General features: G+C 41.2%; 1 protein-coding gene across 1 annotated transcript; it reads left to right on the top strand.

Annotated features, from left to right (window-relative positions):
* Nucleotides 1-13884: 13884 nt before the first annotated feature.
* On the top strand, nt 13885-14409 carry LOC148021014 (zinc finger A20 and AN1 domain-containing stress-associated protein 4-like). Its single transcript, XM_087699496.1, is given in 2 exon segments — nt 13885-14058; nt 14104-14409. Coding segments are annotated over 2 exon segments (480 nt in total).
* The last annotated feature ends 6463 nt before the right edge of the window (nt 14410-20872 follow it).

Below are 20872 nucleotides of genomic sequence, written 5' to 3' on the forward strand. Positions count from 1 at the left end.
TTTTCCCAAGCTCTCGCTAATATCATGAATCTATTAGTTCATTGGGATCTTGATGATGTGCGTAGTTAACACAAACAATGGCCCTAAGGGTTAAAACTAAGATGCCTTGAGATCCACTCGATAGCAACTATGTTTATCAATCCTTTTTGAGGTTGGGCTAGATGTGAACAACAACTCTAGGGCAAATGAAGAGCTCAAGGAATTAGGAAACCCTAAGTCAAAGGAAAGACCGATGATTTTGTACTTGTTGAAAAGAAAACTAGGTTATCGATCAATGTAAGTGACTCATAGAACTTATGTCTTGTACAATGTTTGAAACCTTAACATATGCCTTAGCCAAGGGACGGGAGTGTTAAGTAAATTTTGCATAGAATTTCTCTTCGATCCCAAGGGGGAGAGAAAATGTGTGATGGGAACATTATCATGACTATTCTTGAAATGTTTGGAAAAGAATACCATTGTTTTTGTTGGTTGATCAAACAATGTCCTAAATGCTTTTACATTAAATTGATTGTTGGGATGTGATTGGATGATTATTCCAAGTGGTTGTGTTTGACGGCAAATGCATGGCAGGGGTTTGTGATGACAAATTTCCATGGGAATAAAGGAAATTTTTTGCAGAGATGATATTAGGTTGATTGCCTTGATTATGCTTGATTCCTAATTGGATTAATTAAGGAAAGGATATATTGCACTGGTGGATAATCTCCAAGGTCACATCATGGATTAACTCGCAAATGGCACTGCTTGATTCATGGGTTGAAGGTGGAGTGGTGAAAATGCCAACCACAGAAGTTGTGTTTCACTCCTAGGCCGCTTGGGGTCAGCTTTGGACAACCTTGCCAGTCCGGAATGGAGTTGAAGACAATTGTGAGCCCGATGTCTATGGCATTAGAAGATCCTTTTCTAGATAATGGATGAAAATTATGGTGCCGTGTGATTTGGACTAGGTACTTTCGCAAGGCAGAAATGAAATATAATTTCTCTTGTATGGGTAGGAGACAAATATTAACTTGAAGATAAGTTAAGGAACTTGTTTAATAAAATGACTCGTTGCTTTGTTTTCGTGTTAGTACTGTAAATTAAAAAACGAACCTCGTTCCCTAAAAGGTGTAATTAAGGAAGTAGATTTTGAATGTCACACATAAATGTGATAGGACCTGATTAGAAAACTAAAGCTTCCAACCAAGTTTTGACATGGGTTGAACACTCCTTTGAACCACCGCCTTGAAGCAATGCATCCAATAGATTTGCAAGATGCATTACTTCAAGCAAAGCCAATCGTCCAAGAACTTGGATCGGACAATTGTGACAAAGATGATTCCTGAGATCAGGACAAGAGATGCCACACGGGTGGAGAGATAGGGCACATCCATAGGAAATGACCCTACTATCAATGCTTCCATTGCAATGAGCTAGGACATGTCCAAGCAGACTGCCCTGATTGACTAAGTTTTGAAGATATGGAGCCTCCAAGGAAGCGAAGCTACACAAGTGTAGTCTTCGGATATATAGAGGAATTATATGAAGACGAGGACCTAGATCCTACTATATCTCTTCACGATGATTGGAAATCCTAGAAATTTTTTTGACATGTAATACAACTTATATTAGGAATAAACTCTACTCTTGTACCTATTGTTAATTGCAATAATATGAGTTACACTACTTAAGTCATTACTAGTAGCGCACCGGATGCATGGTGGGTCCTTACCCATAGGCCTTAAGCCCCATTAATGCTTGTCTTCCCCAGTTCGTCTTCCCCAGTTCTTCAAAGATGAGGATATCTCGAGTTCTCTAAGGGGGAGAGGATGTAATATTCCCCACCCGCCGCGGGGCATAGGAAACCCCCCCCCCCCCCCCCCCCCCCCCCCCCCCCCCCCCCCTTTAAAGGTAATTCAAAATTTTTTAATCTTCCCCTCCCTATTGTTGGCAATAGGTGGTGGGGGGTAAGAAGAGATAGTGGAGGATGACATGATGATGACTAAGAGGGAGAGGTGACATGGGTGATGACGGAGCAGAAGCGGGAGATGAGGACGATGACACTGAGCCGACATGGCAAAATACTCCCCCACTATCTCTTTATTCCCCCCCAACACTAACTGCATGGGGGCAGGTCATTCTTGGCCACCCAAGTGGAGGTTGAGAGAAGCCCAATAATACCCACCTCTCCCCATTATAAACCCCCCTTCCAATTGCAATGATAATAGGAGACCTTGAGGGGCTTGACATGCAAAGAGAGAGAGAGAGAGAGAGAGAGAGAGAGAGAGAGAGAGAGAGAGAGAGAGAGAGAGAGAGAGAGAGAGAGAGAGAGAGAGAGAGAGAGAGAGAGAGAGAGAGAGAGAGAGAGAGAGAGAGAGAGAGAGAGAGGGAGAGAGCACTCCAAAAGGTTCTCCTTCTCTTCCCCTCCTTAGAGAGTTCCACATTCCTCGTTGCTGCGAACCCATACCTCGTCTCCGCAAGATTATCCTCCATCCGCAAGCTCAATTCTCTCCCCAATTGGCCACCGATAATCAACAAAAAGGCGTTGAAGTCTTGTCCATGTCGCGTCTAAAGGAGGAGAAGACCAAGGATGCCCCCCCCCCCCCCCCCCCCCCCCAAGCGGAAAATGTCACGCGCAGATGGCCATCCCTCAACGAGTAATGAAGCCTTAGGCGAGGGCATCACGGCCAATCCAATTACGATACCGGTCGTAAGTAATGAATTTCCAAACTAATAAGATGCTTGTTTTGATTCCCGCATGAGGTACATTAGATGCCACACGAGAGTAGGTCATGGAAAGGGATAGGTTTCATCTCATACATTCAAAAGATAGAGTTGCAAATCGTGGGTATCAAGAGAAGTAAATTGCATCTAGATGTTATGCGACAAATTCATACATAGCATAATAGCATTCCAAGGTATTTTTGACTCTCCTTTTCATGAAAATAATAGATAGGTATTTCCCCACACTGAAAGTATGTTGTAGCTTGCACGCTTGACAGACTGCATGATAAGTAATCTAGCCTAGGGGAAATTCAATCTCAAATCTCTAAGATCTTTGCCCAAGCTCTCGCTAATATCACGAATCTATTAGTTCATTGGGATCTTGATGATGTGTGCAGTTAACACAAACAATGGCCATAAGAGTTAAAACTAAGATGCCTTGAGATCTGCCCAATAGCAACTATGTTTATCAATCCTATTCGGGGTTGGGCGAGATGTAAAAAAAAACTCCAGGGAAAATGAAGAGTTCAAGGAGTTAGGAAACCCTAAGTCAAAGGAAAGACCAATGCTTTTGTACTTGTTGGGAAGAAGGCTGGGTTATCGATCAATGTAAGTGACTAATAGAACTTATGTCTTGTATATGTTTGAAACCTTAACATATGCCTTAGCCAAAGGAAGGGAGTGTTAAGTAAATTTTGCATAGAATTTCTCTTCGATCCAGAGCTCTGGACACCCCTTGCCAGTCCGGAACGGAGTTGAAGTGAGCCCAACGTCTGTGGCGTTGGAAGATCCTATTCTAGATAATAGATGGAAATTATGGTGCCATGTGATTTGGACCGGGTAATTCTGCAAGGGAGAAGGGAAATATAATTTTTCCTATATGGATAGGAGGCAAAGATTAACTTGAAGATAAGTTAAGGAACTTGCTGACAAAAGGACTAGTTGCTGTGTTTTCGTAGTAGTGCTGTAAATTATGCAAACGAACCTCGTTCCCTAAAAGGCCTAATTAAGGAAGCTAATTTTGAATGTCACACATAAATGTGATAGGACCTAATTGGAAAACTAAAGCTACCAAGGGAAGTGGGTGGACAGAACCCCCGACAGATCCATCCTATGGCAGGGTGGTCCCAGAGAATTGGGAGGCTTCTCACAAGGTTTTATTGTCGTTCGACCTTTAGGTATTGTTAGGCTAGAACTCCTATTTATTCCATTTTAGGGGATCAGAATGGAACTATGCCCTACGGGTAGAGAGGATGAGCGGTGTATCTCTCTCGTTTCCCATTCTATTTGAACCAAGTGGGACATGGGTCTGCTTCGGCTTGGGTATCTTTGCGTAAAGTTCTTCCAAGATAAGGACATCTCGAGTTCTCTAAGGGAGAAAGGATGTAATATTCCCTGCCCGCGGGGCATAGGAACCCCCTCCTCCCCTTTTAAATCTTATTCAAAAATTTTTAATCTTTCTCCCCTTTCATTGTCGATAGGTTGGGCAGGAAAGAAGAGGAAGTGGAGGATGAGGTGACGATGACTATGGGGGAGAGGTGACATGGGTGATGATGGAGTAGAAGCGAGTGATGAGGACAATGATGCTAAGGCCACGTGGCCAAATACTCCCCCACTATCTCTTTCTCCCCCCCCAACGTTGATTGCATGGTGGAAGGACATTCCTGGCTGCCTAGGTGGAGGTGGAGAGAAGCCCGATAATACCCACCTCTCCCCCTTATAACCCCCCCCCCCCCCCCCCCCCCCCCCCCCCCCAATCGCAATGTGAATAGGAGGCCTTGAGGGGCCAACATGCCGAGAGAGAGAGAGAGAGAGAGAGAGAGAGAGAGAGAGAGAGAGAGAGAGAGAGAGAGAGAGAGAGAGAGAGAGAGAGAGAGAGAGAGAGAGAGAGAGAGAGAGAGAGAGAGAGAGAGAGAGAGAGAGAGAGAGAGAGAGAGAGAGAGAGAGAGAGAGAGAGAGAAGGTGTGACAGAGAAGGAGAGAGAGAGAGAGGCAGAGAGCGATAGAGAACCCTCCAGAAGGTTCTCCTTCTCTTCCCCTCCTTAGAGGGTCTCCACATGTGTTCTTTCTTTGCTCGTTGCTGCGAACCCATACCTCGTTTCTGTAAGATTATTCTCCACCCGCAAGCTCAATTCTCTACCCAATTGGCCCCCGCTAATCAGGGAAAAGGCACTGAAGTCTTGTGCAAGTGGCATCTAAAAGAGGAGAAGACCAAGAATGTCCCCCAAGCGGAAAATGTCACGTGTAAATGGCCATCCCTCAACGAGGAATGAAACCTCAAGCGAGGGCATCACTGCCATTCCAATTGTGATACCGATCGTAAGTAACGAATTTCCAAACTAATAAGATGCTTGTTTTGATTCCCGCATGAGGTATATTAGATGCTGCACGAGAGTAGATCATGGAAAGGGATAGGTTTCATCTCATACATTCAAAAGATAGAATTGCAAAGCACGGGTATATCAAGAGAAGTAAATTGCATCTAGATGCTATGCGACAAATTTGTACATAGCATAATAGCTTTGCAAGGTATTGTCGACTCTCCTTTTTGTGACAATAATAGATAGGTATTTTCCCACACTAAAAGTATGTTGTAGCTTGCATGCTTGACAGATTGCATGATAAGTAATCTAGCCTAGGGAAAATTCAATCTCAAATCTCTAAGATCTTTGCCCAAGGTCTTGCTAATATCACGAATCTGCTAGTTCATTGGGATCTTGATGATGTGCATAAGTAACACAAACAAGGACCATAAGGATTAAAACTAAGATGCCTTGAGATCTGCCCGATAGCGACTATGTTTATCAATCTTATTTTGGGGTTGGGCTAGATGCAAAAAACAACTCGAGGGAAAATGAAGAGCTCAAGGAATTAGGAAACCCTAAGTCAAAGGAAAGACATATGCTTTTGTACTTGTTGGGAAGAAGGATGGGTCATCAATCAATGTAAGTGACTAATAGAACTTATGTCTTGTACAATGTTTGAAACCTTAACATATGCCTTAGCCAAAGGAAGGGAGTGTTAAGTAAATTTTGCATAGAATTTCTCTTTGATCCCAAGGGGGAGAGCAAATGTGCGATGGGAACATTATCGCTCAAAACTATGAGTATCCTAGATTCAGTTAAAATAGGGATGTTGTAGTAAAGAACCCATGACTTTTGGTAGAAACCTCTGATTGGGACAAATAAAGTATAGTAGATACCATAATTTATCTATCAAATACATAAATGCAAAACTTTGATAAAGTTAGGGAGATTAAATTCATGATAGGAATTTAGTACAATAAACACTCTTGTTTTGTGAGTTAAGAATCTTCTTTCACAAGCCACGGAAAAGAATCCAAATATGAAGCTGGATGCCAAGTAGACTTCTCTAAACGAAAACCCTACCGTTTAATGAGTTATTCCATCATGGATCGGTCCCTTAAAAAATTTTCACACTTGCTAATGATTTTCTTAAGTTCATATACCATTAAACCCTCCTCATCAATAGGAGGTAAGTCTTCAAGAACTTGGATATCTAGACCCACATACTTCTTAAGTTGAGAAACATGAAATAGATCATGAATAAGTGTGGAAGGAGGCAATTCGAGGTTGTAGGCGAGATCACCAACTCTCTTTATGATTTGGTATGGACCATAAAATTGGTGAGCCAGTTTGTTGTGTCCACCCTTAAGAGACATATAACAAGATTTGGGAACCTTCAAGAAGACCCAATCTCCCTCACCAAAGTTTAAGTGCCTTCTTTGCTCATCAGCATATGATTTCATAATCTCTTGGGCTATGTGAATATTATCCTTGCATTGTTTCATAAGTGCTTCTATCCTCTCAAGCTTTTCTTTAGCTTGAAGATTCACATGATCATTGAATAGGGTTGAGGGTATGTGAATCTTATGTCCAAATAGCGCTTCAAAAAGTCACATGCCAATACTTATATGATGAGTATTACGGTAACAGAACACCATAAAACGAGTCCATTGGTTCAAAGAAGATTGAGTATTATGACAAAAATGTCTCAAATATACTTCCAACCATTTGTTAACCCTTTTGGGTTGTCCATTTGTTTGAGGATGATGAGATGGTGCTTGGAGTTGATGCAATACCCATCAAAGCAAATAAACTTCTCCAAAAATTACCCATAAACTTGGTATTCCAATGGGACAAAATCTTCATAGGAATACCATGAAGCTTGAACACTCCTTTCATGAATTGATCAACTTGGTTGAATATTGGACCTTGGTTGGAATAAAATGGGAAAAATTAGTCAACCAGTGAACAAGCACAAATATATTATTCCATCCATGCTTGGTGAAAGGAAGCAAAGATCCCTTAATGACCTATGTAAAATTAGAAGGACTATCTATAATTTTATGTTATAGAATATGTGGCTAATGTTCTACCTTAGACTTTTAGAAAGTGAGGTGATTTTTTTTTCTAAATATTTTTGAATAATTTTTTTAGCAAATAATTTTAAAAGTGTATGATAAAGATATATAACTTTGAAAATGTTGTTTTAAGACTAATAATGGTATAATTTTCTTGATACTAAGATAGCAAAAGCATAGAATTTAAGATAAACCATGTTAATGGAAATAAAACATATAACTAAAGCAAGGTAAATCATGAAATACAAAATTATCAAAGCTCAACCTTTTTGCAAACAAATATCCATAGATAATATATTCATTTGATATAGTGCAACATTGACCTACATTTTCTATTAAAGAGCATTTCTATTTAGGTTTGTCATATATAAAGAAAAATGCTTGAATGTGCCATCTAATCAGGGTAAAAATTAAGGACCAAGTCATGAGTTTTAAATTCATGTACTTTGGATTTTTTTTCAATATCTATGAATCCAACCTACAATTTTTTTAATGGGAGAATCCTTTTTGGGTCCAAATTTGAAAGTAAAGAACATGGGTGAATCCTTTTGCCTCTAGAAGTCCCCAAACCAATACCACAAGAGAAAACCAAGGATCTCCCTACTAATAGTCTCATCTAAGCAATCCAATAGTAGCCATATCAAACTCTTGATCAATTCAACTATCTCTTGAACTAAAAAATAGAGTCAAGGATAACATATTCCTATGCTTGTGGACAAGTCTAATTATTCTACCAAAGCTCAAGGACTGGTGGCACTTTAGATCAATAGGTCTACATATTCCTCCACATTTTGCTATCATGATTAGGGAGCTTTCTAGCTTGAAGATCTTTTTCTTGTATTTCCCATGTAAGGTTCTAACTCCAGTATAGCTTATTACAATCAAAATTACAATAGATCTAGGTTGGATTTAAACTTAGCCATTGAGTTGCTTTAGAATATGAAAAAAACATTCAATTCAAGTTCGAAGATATGATATTCCAATTTTAGAAGTGGCATGCTCTTACAATTTCAAAGACAAAAGATGTTTTCAAAAGGTTTTGATTCAATATTAAACTATCATGAAATTTAATACAAAAGGTTAAAAAGTATCTAGATATAACAACATACTCTAAAATATATTTTATAAGCCAAAAATGATTATCATTTGTTATTGAAAAAATTGTAGGAGTTTTCTTAAGGATTCCTTATCTACAAGGTCCTCATTATAGCAATTCAAAAACTACTATATACACACATAACCATTTTCATTTCTTTGATAAAAAATGTTGTGGATTTTAGTATCTTGTTGAGTCTTTCAACATACACTAGATAGCAAATAAATTCCCATTTCAATGTTTGTAAACCAATCATTTTAGACCAGCATATAGACAACTTGAGCCTCATTGAATATTGTTATTGAGTTGCAATTTCTACATTTTTAAGTCCTCTTACTACACTTGAACAACACTATTCCTTCCTCAAGTGCCTTGTTAGAATAGGGTGTAGCAATGGAGGCATGAGGATTTGTTGTAATAAATTGCACAAACTTAAGAAAGAAGAGAAACATTGCAAATAAATAAGAATACTACAAAAGAAGATAGATGCTCAAGAAATGGAATCCCTATACCAATATAAGAGAATACACAACCAAAAACGAGTCATTGGTTGTGGGCATTGGCTCCCTGTTTCCACATGACTTGAATTTATGAAGCATGCTAATGATGAGTGAATAATTAGGAGGGAGAGAATGCTTAAATATAAGCCCCAAACATGAACTAATCGGTTGGAATAATCCACCTCATAAATGTGGGTTGGCCAATACAAAAAGTTAGTGCAAATAATGTAGCTAGCTGCAATAAATGTTAGTTGGCCATAAATTTCTCTTAGATCATGGGTGATCTAGTATAGATACATGACCATGGATTCCCTACCTTCATCCAGACTATCCAAGTGTCCCCTCATGTGAGCTCAAACTAGGAGTAAGGCCCGCTCTCCCTCAACAAGCAAAAGAACTCATCATCAACATGGGTCTCAATCCCAACTCCAAGATTTCAGACTTTTTGGACTTTGTTGATGTGTAAGGGAAGCCAATATTTGGGTCCTTTTCATCTGCATATGGATGAGGCTCAATAGCCCCATCATCACCCTCTCACACTTCCTCTCTGGCACTGGAGAGTTGTAAGGGATGACCCCATCACTGAAACTAAAAGTTAAAAGAGGGGCCCAATATGGCCTTCCCCTACCAAACACGAGCCTTTCTAAGCCCCGTGGACTTCACCCTTGTTTGAAGGTTAAATCAGAGTTGAATGAGGATGAGGATGAGGATGACAAGTCATTGGAGAAGTCTATATCCTACTTCACTGTTGTTGGAAGCTTAAATCACAATCGAATGAGGATGAGGATGACAACTCATTGGAGGAGTTTGTATCCTGCTTCTTCTCATTCTCCTTCCAAAATACCGCTAGTTCCTTGTAATCTTTGCAAAGATTTCCCTTTTTACCATAGTGATAATACTAGGCCTTCATTTTCTTCTTCTTCTTGTCACCCATTTGTGAAGTTGCAAAAGCCTCTTGTTTGTCTCCATATCAAGAGTTCAATCTTGAGGGGAAGAGAGAGAGGATGTAATGTCTATTTTGATCTTTTGTGTGCAATTGGTTCATAGTCAATTTGTATGTAAGAAGAGGGTTTTCAACTTCTTCTTTGCTAGTTTTATTTGGTCTGCAAGGGCACTTGGGGCCTCCCTTGCTCAAGTTTTGCATTGTTTGGAAGGCCACTATCATTGGCGAAAATGAGAAGCCCAATGGATGCACCAAAATTTGCCAAAAAAATAGGCCTCGAAGCAACATCTACAATCCCTAGTTCATCAAGACTTGTCAAGGAGAGTGCTTTTAACCATCACACAAGACTCTTACAATGATTTGCATATTCACACTCATCCTCATCACAATCCATGGAAGCTGAAGCATAAGACGAAAACTAGAGATTACATTGAGCTAGAAGAGAGAGAGAGAAAGAAATAATGCATGCAAAGATAAGGGTGAGAGGTGGTTACATCACCCCCAACTACCTTCCTTCACATAGCCCTTATGACTTCTCTTTTCTTTTATTATTCTTAAAAATTATTCACATGATCTAGACTTTTGAACTAGATATTTTAGTTAAAAGGAAATGAAATAGAACCGACACACCCATCTCCTATTCCGCCTTTAGGCCGTGCTTTTACAATTTCAAACTAAAACAACTACATCTTGAGGGGCTAACATTTCTCCTCTGCTTGATTTGCAAATGTCCTTGTGAGTATTTGAAAGAAAGCTTTGCCTTGGAATGTACATCATGAACATGTTGTTGAAGAATCCACACCATGAACACAACACTGCACTTTGCCTTGGGACTTGCTCAACGAGTACCAGTCCTAGATTCACTTTGCAAAACTCTTTACTTTCCTTTTTATTTAGACTTTTAAAGATCTTACAGAACAGCAAGCTCTTGCAAGTCAAAAAATTGGATTGTTTTTACAAGCAACAAATCCTAAGCTTCAAGAGAAGCTTGATGATTTGTTAGAGATCAGACTAGAGAGACAAGGCTTAAAATAGAGTGGAAGCATATTAAGGAAGTTGTTTTACTACATTGGTGAAAAAGCATAGAAGGAGAGAAAGATCGCATGTATCTAGCTTGCCCACTGTTACAGGAAAAATAGTTGATATATCTAGTAAGCCATCCACTTTTGTGGCTAACTCTATGGTTGCACATGCTATTCCCACTATTAGGGAAGATGTATTAGATGAATTGGTTAAAGGCATGTGGGATCTTCAGTTCAAGGTTGCAAAATTGAATGAAAAAAGACAAGAGAAAAGGGGATGGGCAGCAACCCCTAAACCAGGGAAAAGATGTATGTGGTGTGATAGTTTGTAGCATGAAATGAAAGATTATGATGCTTATCAGGAGGCCTTGGCACGACAACTCATCTTTTGGAAAGATGGCAAGATCCATGCACAAGAAACGGGATTGCCTCTTGCTTTGAATTTTGGAAAGGGAGGTATGGAAAAGTTGTTGGAAGACTTGGCTGTTTGAAATGCTTATGTAGTTGTACATGCTTATACTTTTGGTCTACAATTGGATAGAATGTCTAGCTAGGAGATGGTTGGTTTGAAGGCTGCAATATGGACACACAATTTGCATGTAGTTGAAAAAAGGAAAGTTACTAATAGTGAAATGTCTCATGCAAGGCAAGACATTCATGAGATAACTGATTGGGAATCACCGATAGATTTATATTCACCAAATCAGCCACCTCTCGAGCATGTTACGGAAGAGGTTGGCCAAGAGAAAAAACAACATAGCAAGCAAGAGAGCAAAAAGTAGGGCAAACAGTCGGGATATAAGCTACAATCTAATATTGAGATAACCATGGATGCATTTGAAGATCCTCTAGTGGAAGATTCAGCCAATGCGTATATAGGTTTTCTTAGTGTATTTGAATAGGTTTACAAAGCTCATGTTTTACTTGATGTAGGGACTCAGAGGGAGATTTGATGAAGTGTTGGATACACATGATTTGCTGGATACAGTTATCATTTCTGAGACAATCCATGAGCTCAAGGATATGCCTTTAGAGGATATTAGATGTAATGCTCCACAGTTGAAAACTGTTTCAGATGCTTTGTCAAAGGCATTGATAGGCAATTCAAAGCTACTTCAAGATATGGATTGATTTACTATTTTCGGTGATGGTCAACATATGTTGAATGCAAGTGAGGCTCAGTTTATATTTGATATGGTACATAATTGTCAATATAAGTAGATTTCCATACGTTGGACTTTGAAAGAGCAGCCATCTTGCTATGTCTTTGTTGATGGGTGCATTGATAGCATGTATATGGAGATTCAATAGCCTCTAGTATAGAATGCATACCCAAGGCTTGATGACCCCCAGGAGTGGATGCTTGGTGTGGTGTTAGACTTGTGCAAATGCTACTCATTTTGTTCTATGATCTAGGGGGATCCTTCTTATGTGCATGATGAGCGACAAGTTGATGTTATGGGTGTTTGATCGGGTGGTGCAGTGGTGGCATATACTAGAGGATGTGCAAGTTTAGAGGGGGTGGATGTCATGTCGCTACACAGACACAGCGTGAAAAAATCTATAGTGCATCATCATCCAACCTTCTTATGAATCTAAAGAGTCAATGTCATCTTAGTCATTAACGCTAGTGTCCTTAGTATGGTTAGTGCAAAATATAGAAATTTTGGACGAGTTTAGCCTATTTTTGATATTATTTCTTGTAAATATCCTAAAAGGTGTAGAAAACTTCTAGAATAGAGTGACATGCAAAAAACAAGTGACTTTTTAGCCAATTTTGAAAGATCTCATGAAAAAAGACGAGGGCTTCCAAACTTGCGAGGCATTGTCGTGCTGTTGTGCATTCTAGGTGTGGAATCCACCAAAAAGTTTATGTGTGTGACAATTGTTACTTTGTGCATACTTAGTTGTTGTGATTACATTTTTGTTTTGCGTGGGCTGGAGATTGAACATCACTGTTTAGTAGATGATTTGTTGTTCACCCAAAAGCACACCTACAGACCCCATGGAGGTGGGCAGCATAATGATGAACAGGAGACCAGCAAAACTAGAGAACGGAGTAGTTGATCAACAGCTTCATGAAGAAAATGGAGAGCTTGGTCAAGGTAAGACGCAGACGACTGGAAAATTCCATCACAAAGTATACAACGATGAAGAAGAAGAGGAGGAGGAGAAGGAAGAGGATGAAATATTGACTCTTGTGGCTTTATTGAAGCATTGTGCCAAGCAAAAGGATCTGCAGAGAGATAGTATTATACATGCTGATATTGCTAGGATGGGATTGTTGGACAATAATCTCTTTGTTGGTAACGCTTTAGTCCATATGTATGCCAAATGTGGCTTGATTGCAAAAGCACAAGACGTGTATGAAAAGCTTCCCGTTCGGGATGTAGTATCATGGAATGGTCTTATTGCAGGATATGTTGAATGTGGCCATGGTGAGAAAGCTTTGAATTGCTTTGAAAGACTGATACTTGAGGGCATCTCTCCAAATGCAGTCACCTTCCTTAGTGTCTTGAAAGCATGTGGTTGACTAGGAGCCATAGACAAGGGCCAAGTGATACATGCTGAGATCCTTAGAGAAGGTTTACTGGAAAATTATGTTGTCATTGGTACTGTTTTGGTAGACATGTATGCTAAATGTGGTTTTCTTGGAGAAGCACAAGAAGTATTTGATCAGCTTCTAGCCCGAGATGTAGTGTCATGGAATGTACTAATCACAAGTTATGCTCAATGTGGACATGGTGAGCAGGCACTAGATTTGTTTAAACAGATGCAACTCAAGGGGCCCTCGCCAGATGAGTCAGCGTGAATGAAGGAAGATGCCGCTTTTTTGTATGCTAAAACTATGTGTTGTATGCTAAAAAAGGCAAGACTAGAAAAACTGCGCAGAAAGAAAAAGCTCCTACAATTACATGCTGTAATGCTTTACCTGTCACGAGAAGCAGCTCTCCAGCTCTGAGCCCTATATCTGCAAGGCAACGGAAAATCATCAAAAAGAGAATAAAAAGCATAGCCTCATAAATGTAATTGCCGAGAAATGGCTTCCAATGCTTTCGTTGGATGGCTACATGCAGCTGAAACACCAAGCTTTGAGGAAACTGCAGAGTCCAAGATGACTAGTAGAAGAACATATGAGAAGTTTTCCAACGAGATCGTCTTGCTCCTCGCTCTATTTGCTGGTTTGCCTTCATCCATCATTGATATACAGATCAGTGTGGTAGTATATCAATCATGGAACAGAAAGGATGGAAGATAGAAAAGGATGAGTTAGGCTGTCAGCCTCCTCAAGGACCTGTATTGTGCACCAATAATTGTGGGTTTTTTTTTGGGAGTGCTAGCACTATGAACCTTTGCTCACAGTGTTATCAAGTAGCTGTACTGAAGCGAGCTAAGGCATTAGAAGCTGTAGCAACCATTTCAGTAGCCCATGCCAAGCAATTTACCCCACAGGTGTCAAGTAAGCCTCGAATAGAGGCTGTTTCTCCTGAGGCAGAAGCATTGACTCAATCTGGGGAGAGGGAGAACTTGGACAGAGCCCTAACTCCTAGTCAGATGCCATCACATCCAAACAGGTGCTCTGCATTCAGTAAGTGAATTGGTCTTATAGGATTCAAGTGTTGATGTGGGAATGTGTTTTGCTCTCTCCATCGGTATAATGAAAAGCACAACTGTCCCTATGATTATAGAGCTGCTGCACAAGAGGCCATAGCCGAGGCCAATCCTATTGTCAAAGCAGATAAAATTGACAAAGTCTGATCCAAGCCTTTTGTTGCTTTCAGGAATTTTTTGGGCAAGGCAATACAAAGCATCTTCGATCTTCTGCAATCAGGGATTATCTAGATGGCTATGCCAAAGTTCCTTTAGTTAGGGATTTCCCGGATGTTTGCACCAAAGTTTCATCTGTTCCTCCAATGGGTAGTTCAGTGAATGCTTTGTTTGTAGCTGCGAAAATTTCCTTTGTGGAACCAGGCCAGGACATTCTTGATGTGGAAAAAGAAGGGTCTTCTAGAGACCGGCCTTTTGAGGAGTCTTTTGTTAAGGATATGGCTGTGGATTTGAACATAGACAATAATTACCTGTCTGAATAAAAAGATCATGTTGTCACAATAGAGTTCAACTCTTCTGATGTAAAAGAGGGAGTTTCTAAGCTAGAAAGCTGTTTGTCTCATCAGTCTTCTGAAGAGTTGTTGGAATGTAAGCATGAACCAATTTGCAACAAGAAAGAGAAATCAGTTCTAAGTAAGAACAGCTCCCCTTCAAAGAAGTCAAGGCTTCGAAATTCTTTTGGGAAAAATTTTGATGCAAGAGCAGTCCAAATCAGTAGAAATCATGAGACTGGTAGTGGAGGAGGTGTTGTGGAGGTTGCCACTGCAATCTAATTTGGCTTTCTATTTGTCTTCAATTATTGGCAGAAATAAAAACAGAGACTTGACATCATTTTCTCATCTTGCTTATTCGCTCGATTAATCTTCTATCTTGGACCTCTGTGGTCGCGACTTTGCTTTCGAAAACCCTTCGACATCTTTGGTAAACCCGACGTGAAAGCGTCGCATTTTAAAAATTTTCAGGATGGGAGACACTTCAGCATCAATTTCAGCCCCTTCTACGATTCCTGCTTTGTCCTCTACTTCAACTCCATCATCGACTTTTGCTTCAAGTACTTCAACGGATAATTTAAAGCAGATTTTGCAGAATATGTCTATGTATATGCAACTCCTGTTCAGATTCAAAGAGGCAGAGTGATGAAAGGCAGAGTGAAGCAACAAGCTTCCTCTCTCACACACTATATTCAAACCACACTGAATAGTGAAAGATACAACCTACGGTCATAAGACCATTCACACCAAAGGCACCGACTTATTTAATGTATCTAACTACTATGGCTAGACTAGCTGTGTCCAGCTCATGTCGGTCAACACACACTAAATGAGCTTGATATTCTAACACTCCCCCTCAAGCTCAAGACAGCATATGTACTCCAAGTAGCTGTCTAAAACCACAGAACTTATCTTTACCCAGAGACTTGGTAAAGATATCTGCTACCTGCTCATCAGTCCTCACATGCATAAGATCAACCTTTCCTGCAAGGACCATCTCACGAATAAAGTGGTAGTGTACCTCTATGTGTTTTGTCCTGGCATGGTAAACTGGATTCATGGCCAGGAGTACACTACTCAGATTATCACATAACAGTTTCACTGGAGCATCAACCTGAATATCCAAGTCAGCCATAAGCTTGAGCAGCCAAGCAATCTCACATGCTGCCAATGCAGCCCCCCTGTACTCTGCCTCAGTACTAGATAAAGCAACCGTAGGCTGCTTCTTGCTGCTCCAACTGATCATGCCGCTACCAAAACCAAAGGCATAGCCACTCGTAGATCGTCTGTCAGTTGAGCATCCTGCCCAATCTGCATCTGTGTATCCAATCAGTATCAAGGGCTTATCTCTAACATAGAACAGCCCATAGTCTACAGTGGACTTAACATACCTCATGATGCGTCTAACTGCATCCAAGTGCGGCTTTCTCGGCTTTTGCATAAACTGGCTTATCAGCCCTACTGCATAGCTCAAGTCAGGCCTAGTGATGGTTAAGTAAATCAGACTGCCGACCATCTGCCTGTACATAGTCACATCTTCTACTTCAGCCCCAGTGTTCATGTCTAGCTTTACATTCTGGTCCAGAGGTGTATCCAGTGGTTTGCATTCAGCCATGCCATACTTCTTAAGCATTTCCATGGCATAGTGCTTCTGCATCAGCCATAAGCCATTTTCAGCTGGTACGACCTCAATACCCAAGAAATACTTCAGATCTCCCAGATCTTTCATGTCAAATTCAGATTTCAGCATCTTCATAGCATGCTGAATTCCCAAGTCATCATTTCCAGTGATTATCAGGTCATCAACATATATGACCAGCACTACCAAGCCACTGTCAGTCTTCTTTGTAAACAAGCTGTGATCAGCCCTGCCAACAACAAATCCAAGACTCTGCAAGTAACTGCTGATCCTAGCATGCCAGGCTCTCGGAGCCTGCTTCAGCCCATACAGTGCCTTTTTCAGCCTGCACACATAATGCTGAAAATCAGGGTGCTCATACCCTTCCGGCTGAACCATGTATACATCCTCTATTAAATCACCATTGAGGAATGCATTCTTAACATCCATCTGCTGCAATTTCCAGCCTTTTGCAGCAGCCAAGGCAATAATAGTTCGTATGGTTGCCATTTTTGCAACCGGGCTGAATGTTTCATCATAATCCAAGCCATACTGCTGAGCATATCCTTTAGCGACCAGCCTTGCTTTGTACCTTTCTACACTGCCATCAGACTTACATTTGATTTTATAAACCCATTTGCAGCCAACAGGCTTTTTTCCTTCAGGCAGTGGTACCAAATCCCAAGTCTGATTTTCAGCCAAGGCTTTCATCTCTTCGTCCATAGCCATGCACCAGTTTTCATCCTTTGCTGCTTCAGCATAAGTACCTGGTTCTTTGATCTCCATCACTTTTGTCATGTATGCATAATGCTTTGCAGAATAACCAGAGTACGTCAACCTGTCAACAGGGTATCTGACCCTCTGCGATCGTCTAGGCTGTGGTGCACTACTCGATTCACCTCTCTCATGAGGCGGAATGTACCTGTTCTGCCTCGTGCCAGGCGTATAGACGGTCGGAATACCAAGTTCGCTGTCTAACGTATCACTAGACTCATAGCCCGAAGTCATTCTGCCAGGTGTCATCATACCATCCTCACTAACTTTCTCTTTTCCTTTGCTGTCCAAGACATCATGTCTCCCCCTCACTGACATACCTGTGTCAGTGGACGGTGAGCTCCTCAATCTCCCTGTCCATGGGGATACTGTCTGACTGATAGGTCCTGTCATAGCAGTGCTCTGCTGCATATCAACTGTAGATACATGAGTGGAAGGCAGATCGGATGGCACTGCAACTGGTGAGACATACCAAGAGCCCAGCTCATCAAAGATGACATCCCTGCTTACCAAAGTCTCCCTGGTAGAGGGATCATAACATTTGTATGCCTTCTTCTCCTGCGAGTATCCAATGAATACACTCTTATGCGCTTTGGGATCCAACTTTTTCCTTTTCTCATCTGGAATGTGCACATAAGCAAGGCAGCCAAAGACCTTCATGTGTCTTACATCCGGCTTATAGCCATAGAGCCTCTCAAACGGTGTCATGTCATGAATGCCTGCAGTGGGAGTCCTGTTTAGAATATATGCGGCTGTCACAACAGCCTCTGCCCAATAGTAAAGCGGCATATGCTTCTCATTCATCATGGCCCTAGCAGCTTCCATCAGAACCCTGCTCTTCCTTTCAGTTACTCCGTTTTGCTGCGGAGTGTAGCTGCAGGTTAGCTGCCTACGAATGCCATTTTCAGCCAAAAAATCAGCAAATTCATTGGAGACATACTCCCCACCGCTATCAGATCTCAAGCAAGAGATGTAACACTCAAATTCCTTCTCAACCTGTGCCTTAAATTTCTGAAAAACAGCAAAGACCTCATCTTTTGTTTTCAATATGTGAAGCCAGGTATATCGACTGTAGTCATCAATGAAGGATACATAGTATCTGGAACCCCCCATAGATGCATTATGAGCTGGTCCCCAAACATCAGAGTGCACTAACTGCAGTGGTCGTGTACTCTGTCTTACATGCCTGACAAACGGCAATCGTGACTGCTTACCAAACTGGCAAGCCTCGCAGACATGACCAATATCTGAATATTGGAATCTAGGTAGCCCTGTTACCAGCTGCTTCTTCTGCATGGTCTGCAGCCTCTGCAAATTGACATGCCCCACTCTCTTGTGCCAAATCTCTAAGTCCCTGATAGTGCCAGAGCCCTGAGCAAACATAGCGGAATTCAGCTCTGGCAGTGTAGCATCAAGAGTGAACATTCTTCCATTTCTGTGGCCTTTCGCGATCAACTTGCATCCATTGCCAAACTCTTCAATAAAGCATCCATGCTTATTGAAGCGAACCTGCAAGTTCTGCTCTGTCATTTGACCCACAGACAATAGGTTCTTCGTAATCGAAGGAACATGCAAAACATCATGAAGATTCTTCTTCCTGCCATCATGTACAACTAGAGGCACTTTGCCTTTATGCTCAATGCTATGCTGCGTGTCATCACCTGTGCATACATAGCCATGCTTTTCAGCCACCATATCTGTGAACCAATCGCCATGAGGGGTCATGTGATTCGACGCCCCCGAGTCAATGTACCACACTGCATCATCAGATGATTTTTCAGTAGCCTTATCTTTGACATATTGCATGGCAAACAGTCTATCACCAGAGTCATCTGCCTGACTGGACGTAGCATAATGTCCATGCTGCTTGCCCTTCTGATTTCCCTGCTTCTTCCAGCAATCCTTTGCAATATGCCCATACTTTCCGCAGTAGTGACAATCCTTGTCCTTATTTGGATTGTCTGACTGACGCTGCTGCTGCCATGAGCCTCTGCCACGGGAGTTCGATCTCCCCCTGCCTCGAAAGTTGCCACTACCTCTTGCATTTGATGACTGCTGATTGCTATTACTATAGGATGCATTCTGCTGGCCTCCTCTGCCAGATCCATAGCCTCTACCACGGCTACCACGACCACGCTGATTCGAATAAAAAACTGCATCCTTATTCTTAGAGCTGCTTGACCCTGTAGCTAAGCCAAGCTTCACCTCTTCATGAATCAATAATGCAACCAGCTCATTAAAATCAGGCATCTCAGCCCGCACAGATACTGAAGTGTCAAAAGACTTATACTCCGGACCCAAGCCATTTAAGGTCACTGCAACCATATCCTCATCTTCTACCTGTGAGCCAACAGATGCGAGCTGATCTGCTAAGGTTTTAATTTCCGTGACATAGTCCTGTATGGATCTGTTCCTCCTCTCTATGTTGTTGAATTTTTGCTTCAGTTGTATCTTCCTGGCACTCGTAGTTGTGCCATAGTACCTGACCAATATGTTCCATGCATCTGCTGGGGATTTACAGTTCATGATCTGCATCACCATAGCATCCGAGATACATAATGATAGCCAATGTAAAACTCTGCGAGCTCTTTCCGTCCAAGCTCGATGTGCTCGTCTTTGATCAGCTGTAGGATTCCTATCTGGAACTTCAGGTTCAGCCTCAACACCTGTCACTAAGTCCCAGTATCCTTTGCCTATCAGAAAGTTCTCCATGCGGAACTTCCATATTGCATAATTGTTGCTATCAAGCTTTTCTCCCACAATCTGGGTTACATTATCAGTTCTATCAGCATTTGCCATGTTGCAGACCTTGCCTGACTACCTGCAAACCAAGATTTTCTTAACAGTTCAACTTAGCCCGGAACTGTTTATGACAGTTTTCTGCAATTAATTGCAGTAAAAAACCAGGGTATTTCAGCCCACTAACAATCCAAAACAGCTCACACCAAGTGGCTTAACCTGTGAGTAAAGTAGTCAATGCAAATACTATGTATTCACTTCGGTTTGAACTCCTGCAACCTCACTGCCAGGGTACATATATGCAGTCTGAAAACTGTAATTCTGTGAGTGACCAGCAGTGATTTCAAGCTCAAAACTGAGTAGTATACATGGCATACATATCCCAAACCTTCATAGACATTTGCTAGTACATGTAGCAAACTGAGCATAACCAATGGGGCACAAATCAGTGCATAAATAGCAAGTATAAGTATCAAGCCTTCTGCTTACAGATTGCAGTTAGCAACTTCTCTGTAAACCACAATCAAACCAGCTCCAAAAATAGCCTCAAATCATGTTAGACATTCACTTTGAAGTTTTAGGTTCAATACATGAGCATTCGGGTAACTATAGGCATCCTGTCTTCATGAATCCAATTTATATATATTGCATTTACCGCTTGCAACCACTGAGACAATGTCACTGTAGTAATCACCAGCCTTAGACTTCAACTTCCATGATCCCTTGATGCTCAGCCCAATCCATAAACCTCCAGCATACATATCCCATGTCATACATATGGTAGATCCCAGCCAAGTGTCAAGTAATGCTTCAGTGAAAGCTAATGCTTGCTGCCCACTGTTCTGAGACAGGTTTCCAGCCTGTTTACACTTCCAAATCTGAGTATTTTCTTCAAGGAACTTCAGCTCAAAGTCCTGAGAACTGATACTTATGTCTTCTAGAATGCTCCTAGGCTCTAGTGAGATCCATAAAGCATGTCAGAGAGCTTCAA

This window comes from Lygodium microphyllum, chromosome 18, assembly GCF_053477565.2.
Source record: "Lygodium microphyllum isolate KBCC chromosome 18, Lygodium_microphyllum_v1.1.10, whole genome shotgun sequence".
Classification (NCBI taxonomy): domain Eukaryota; kingdom Viridiplantae; phylum Streptophyta; class Polypodiopsida; order Schizaeales; family Lygodiaceae; genus Lygodium; species Lygodium microphyllum.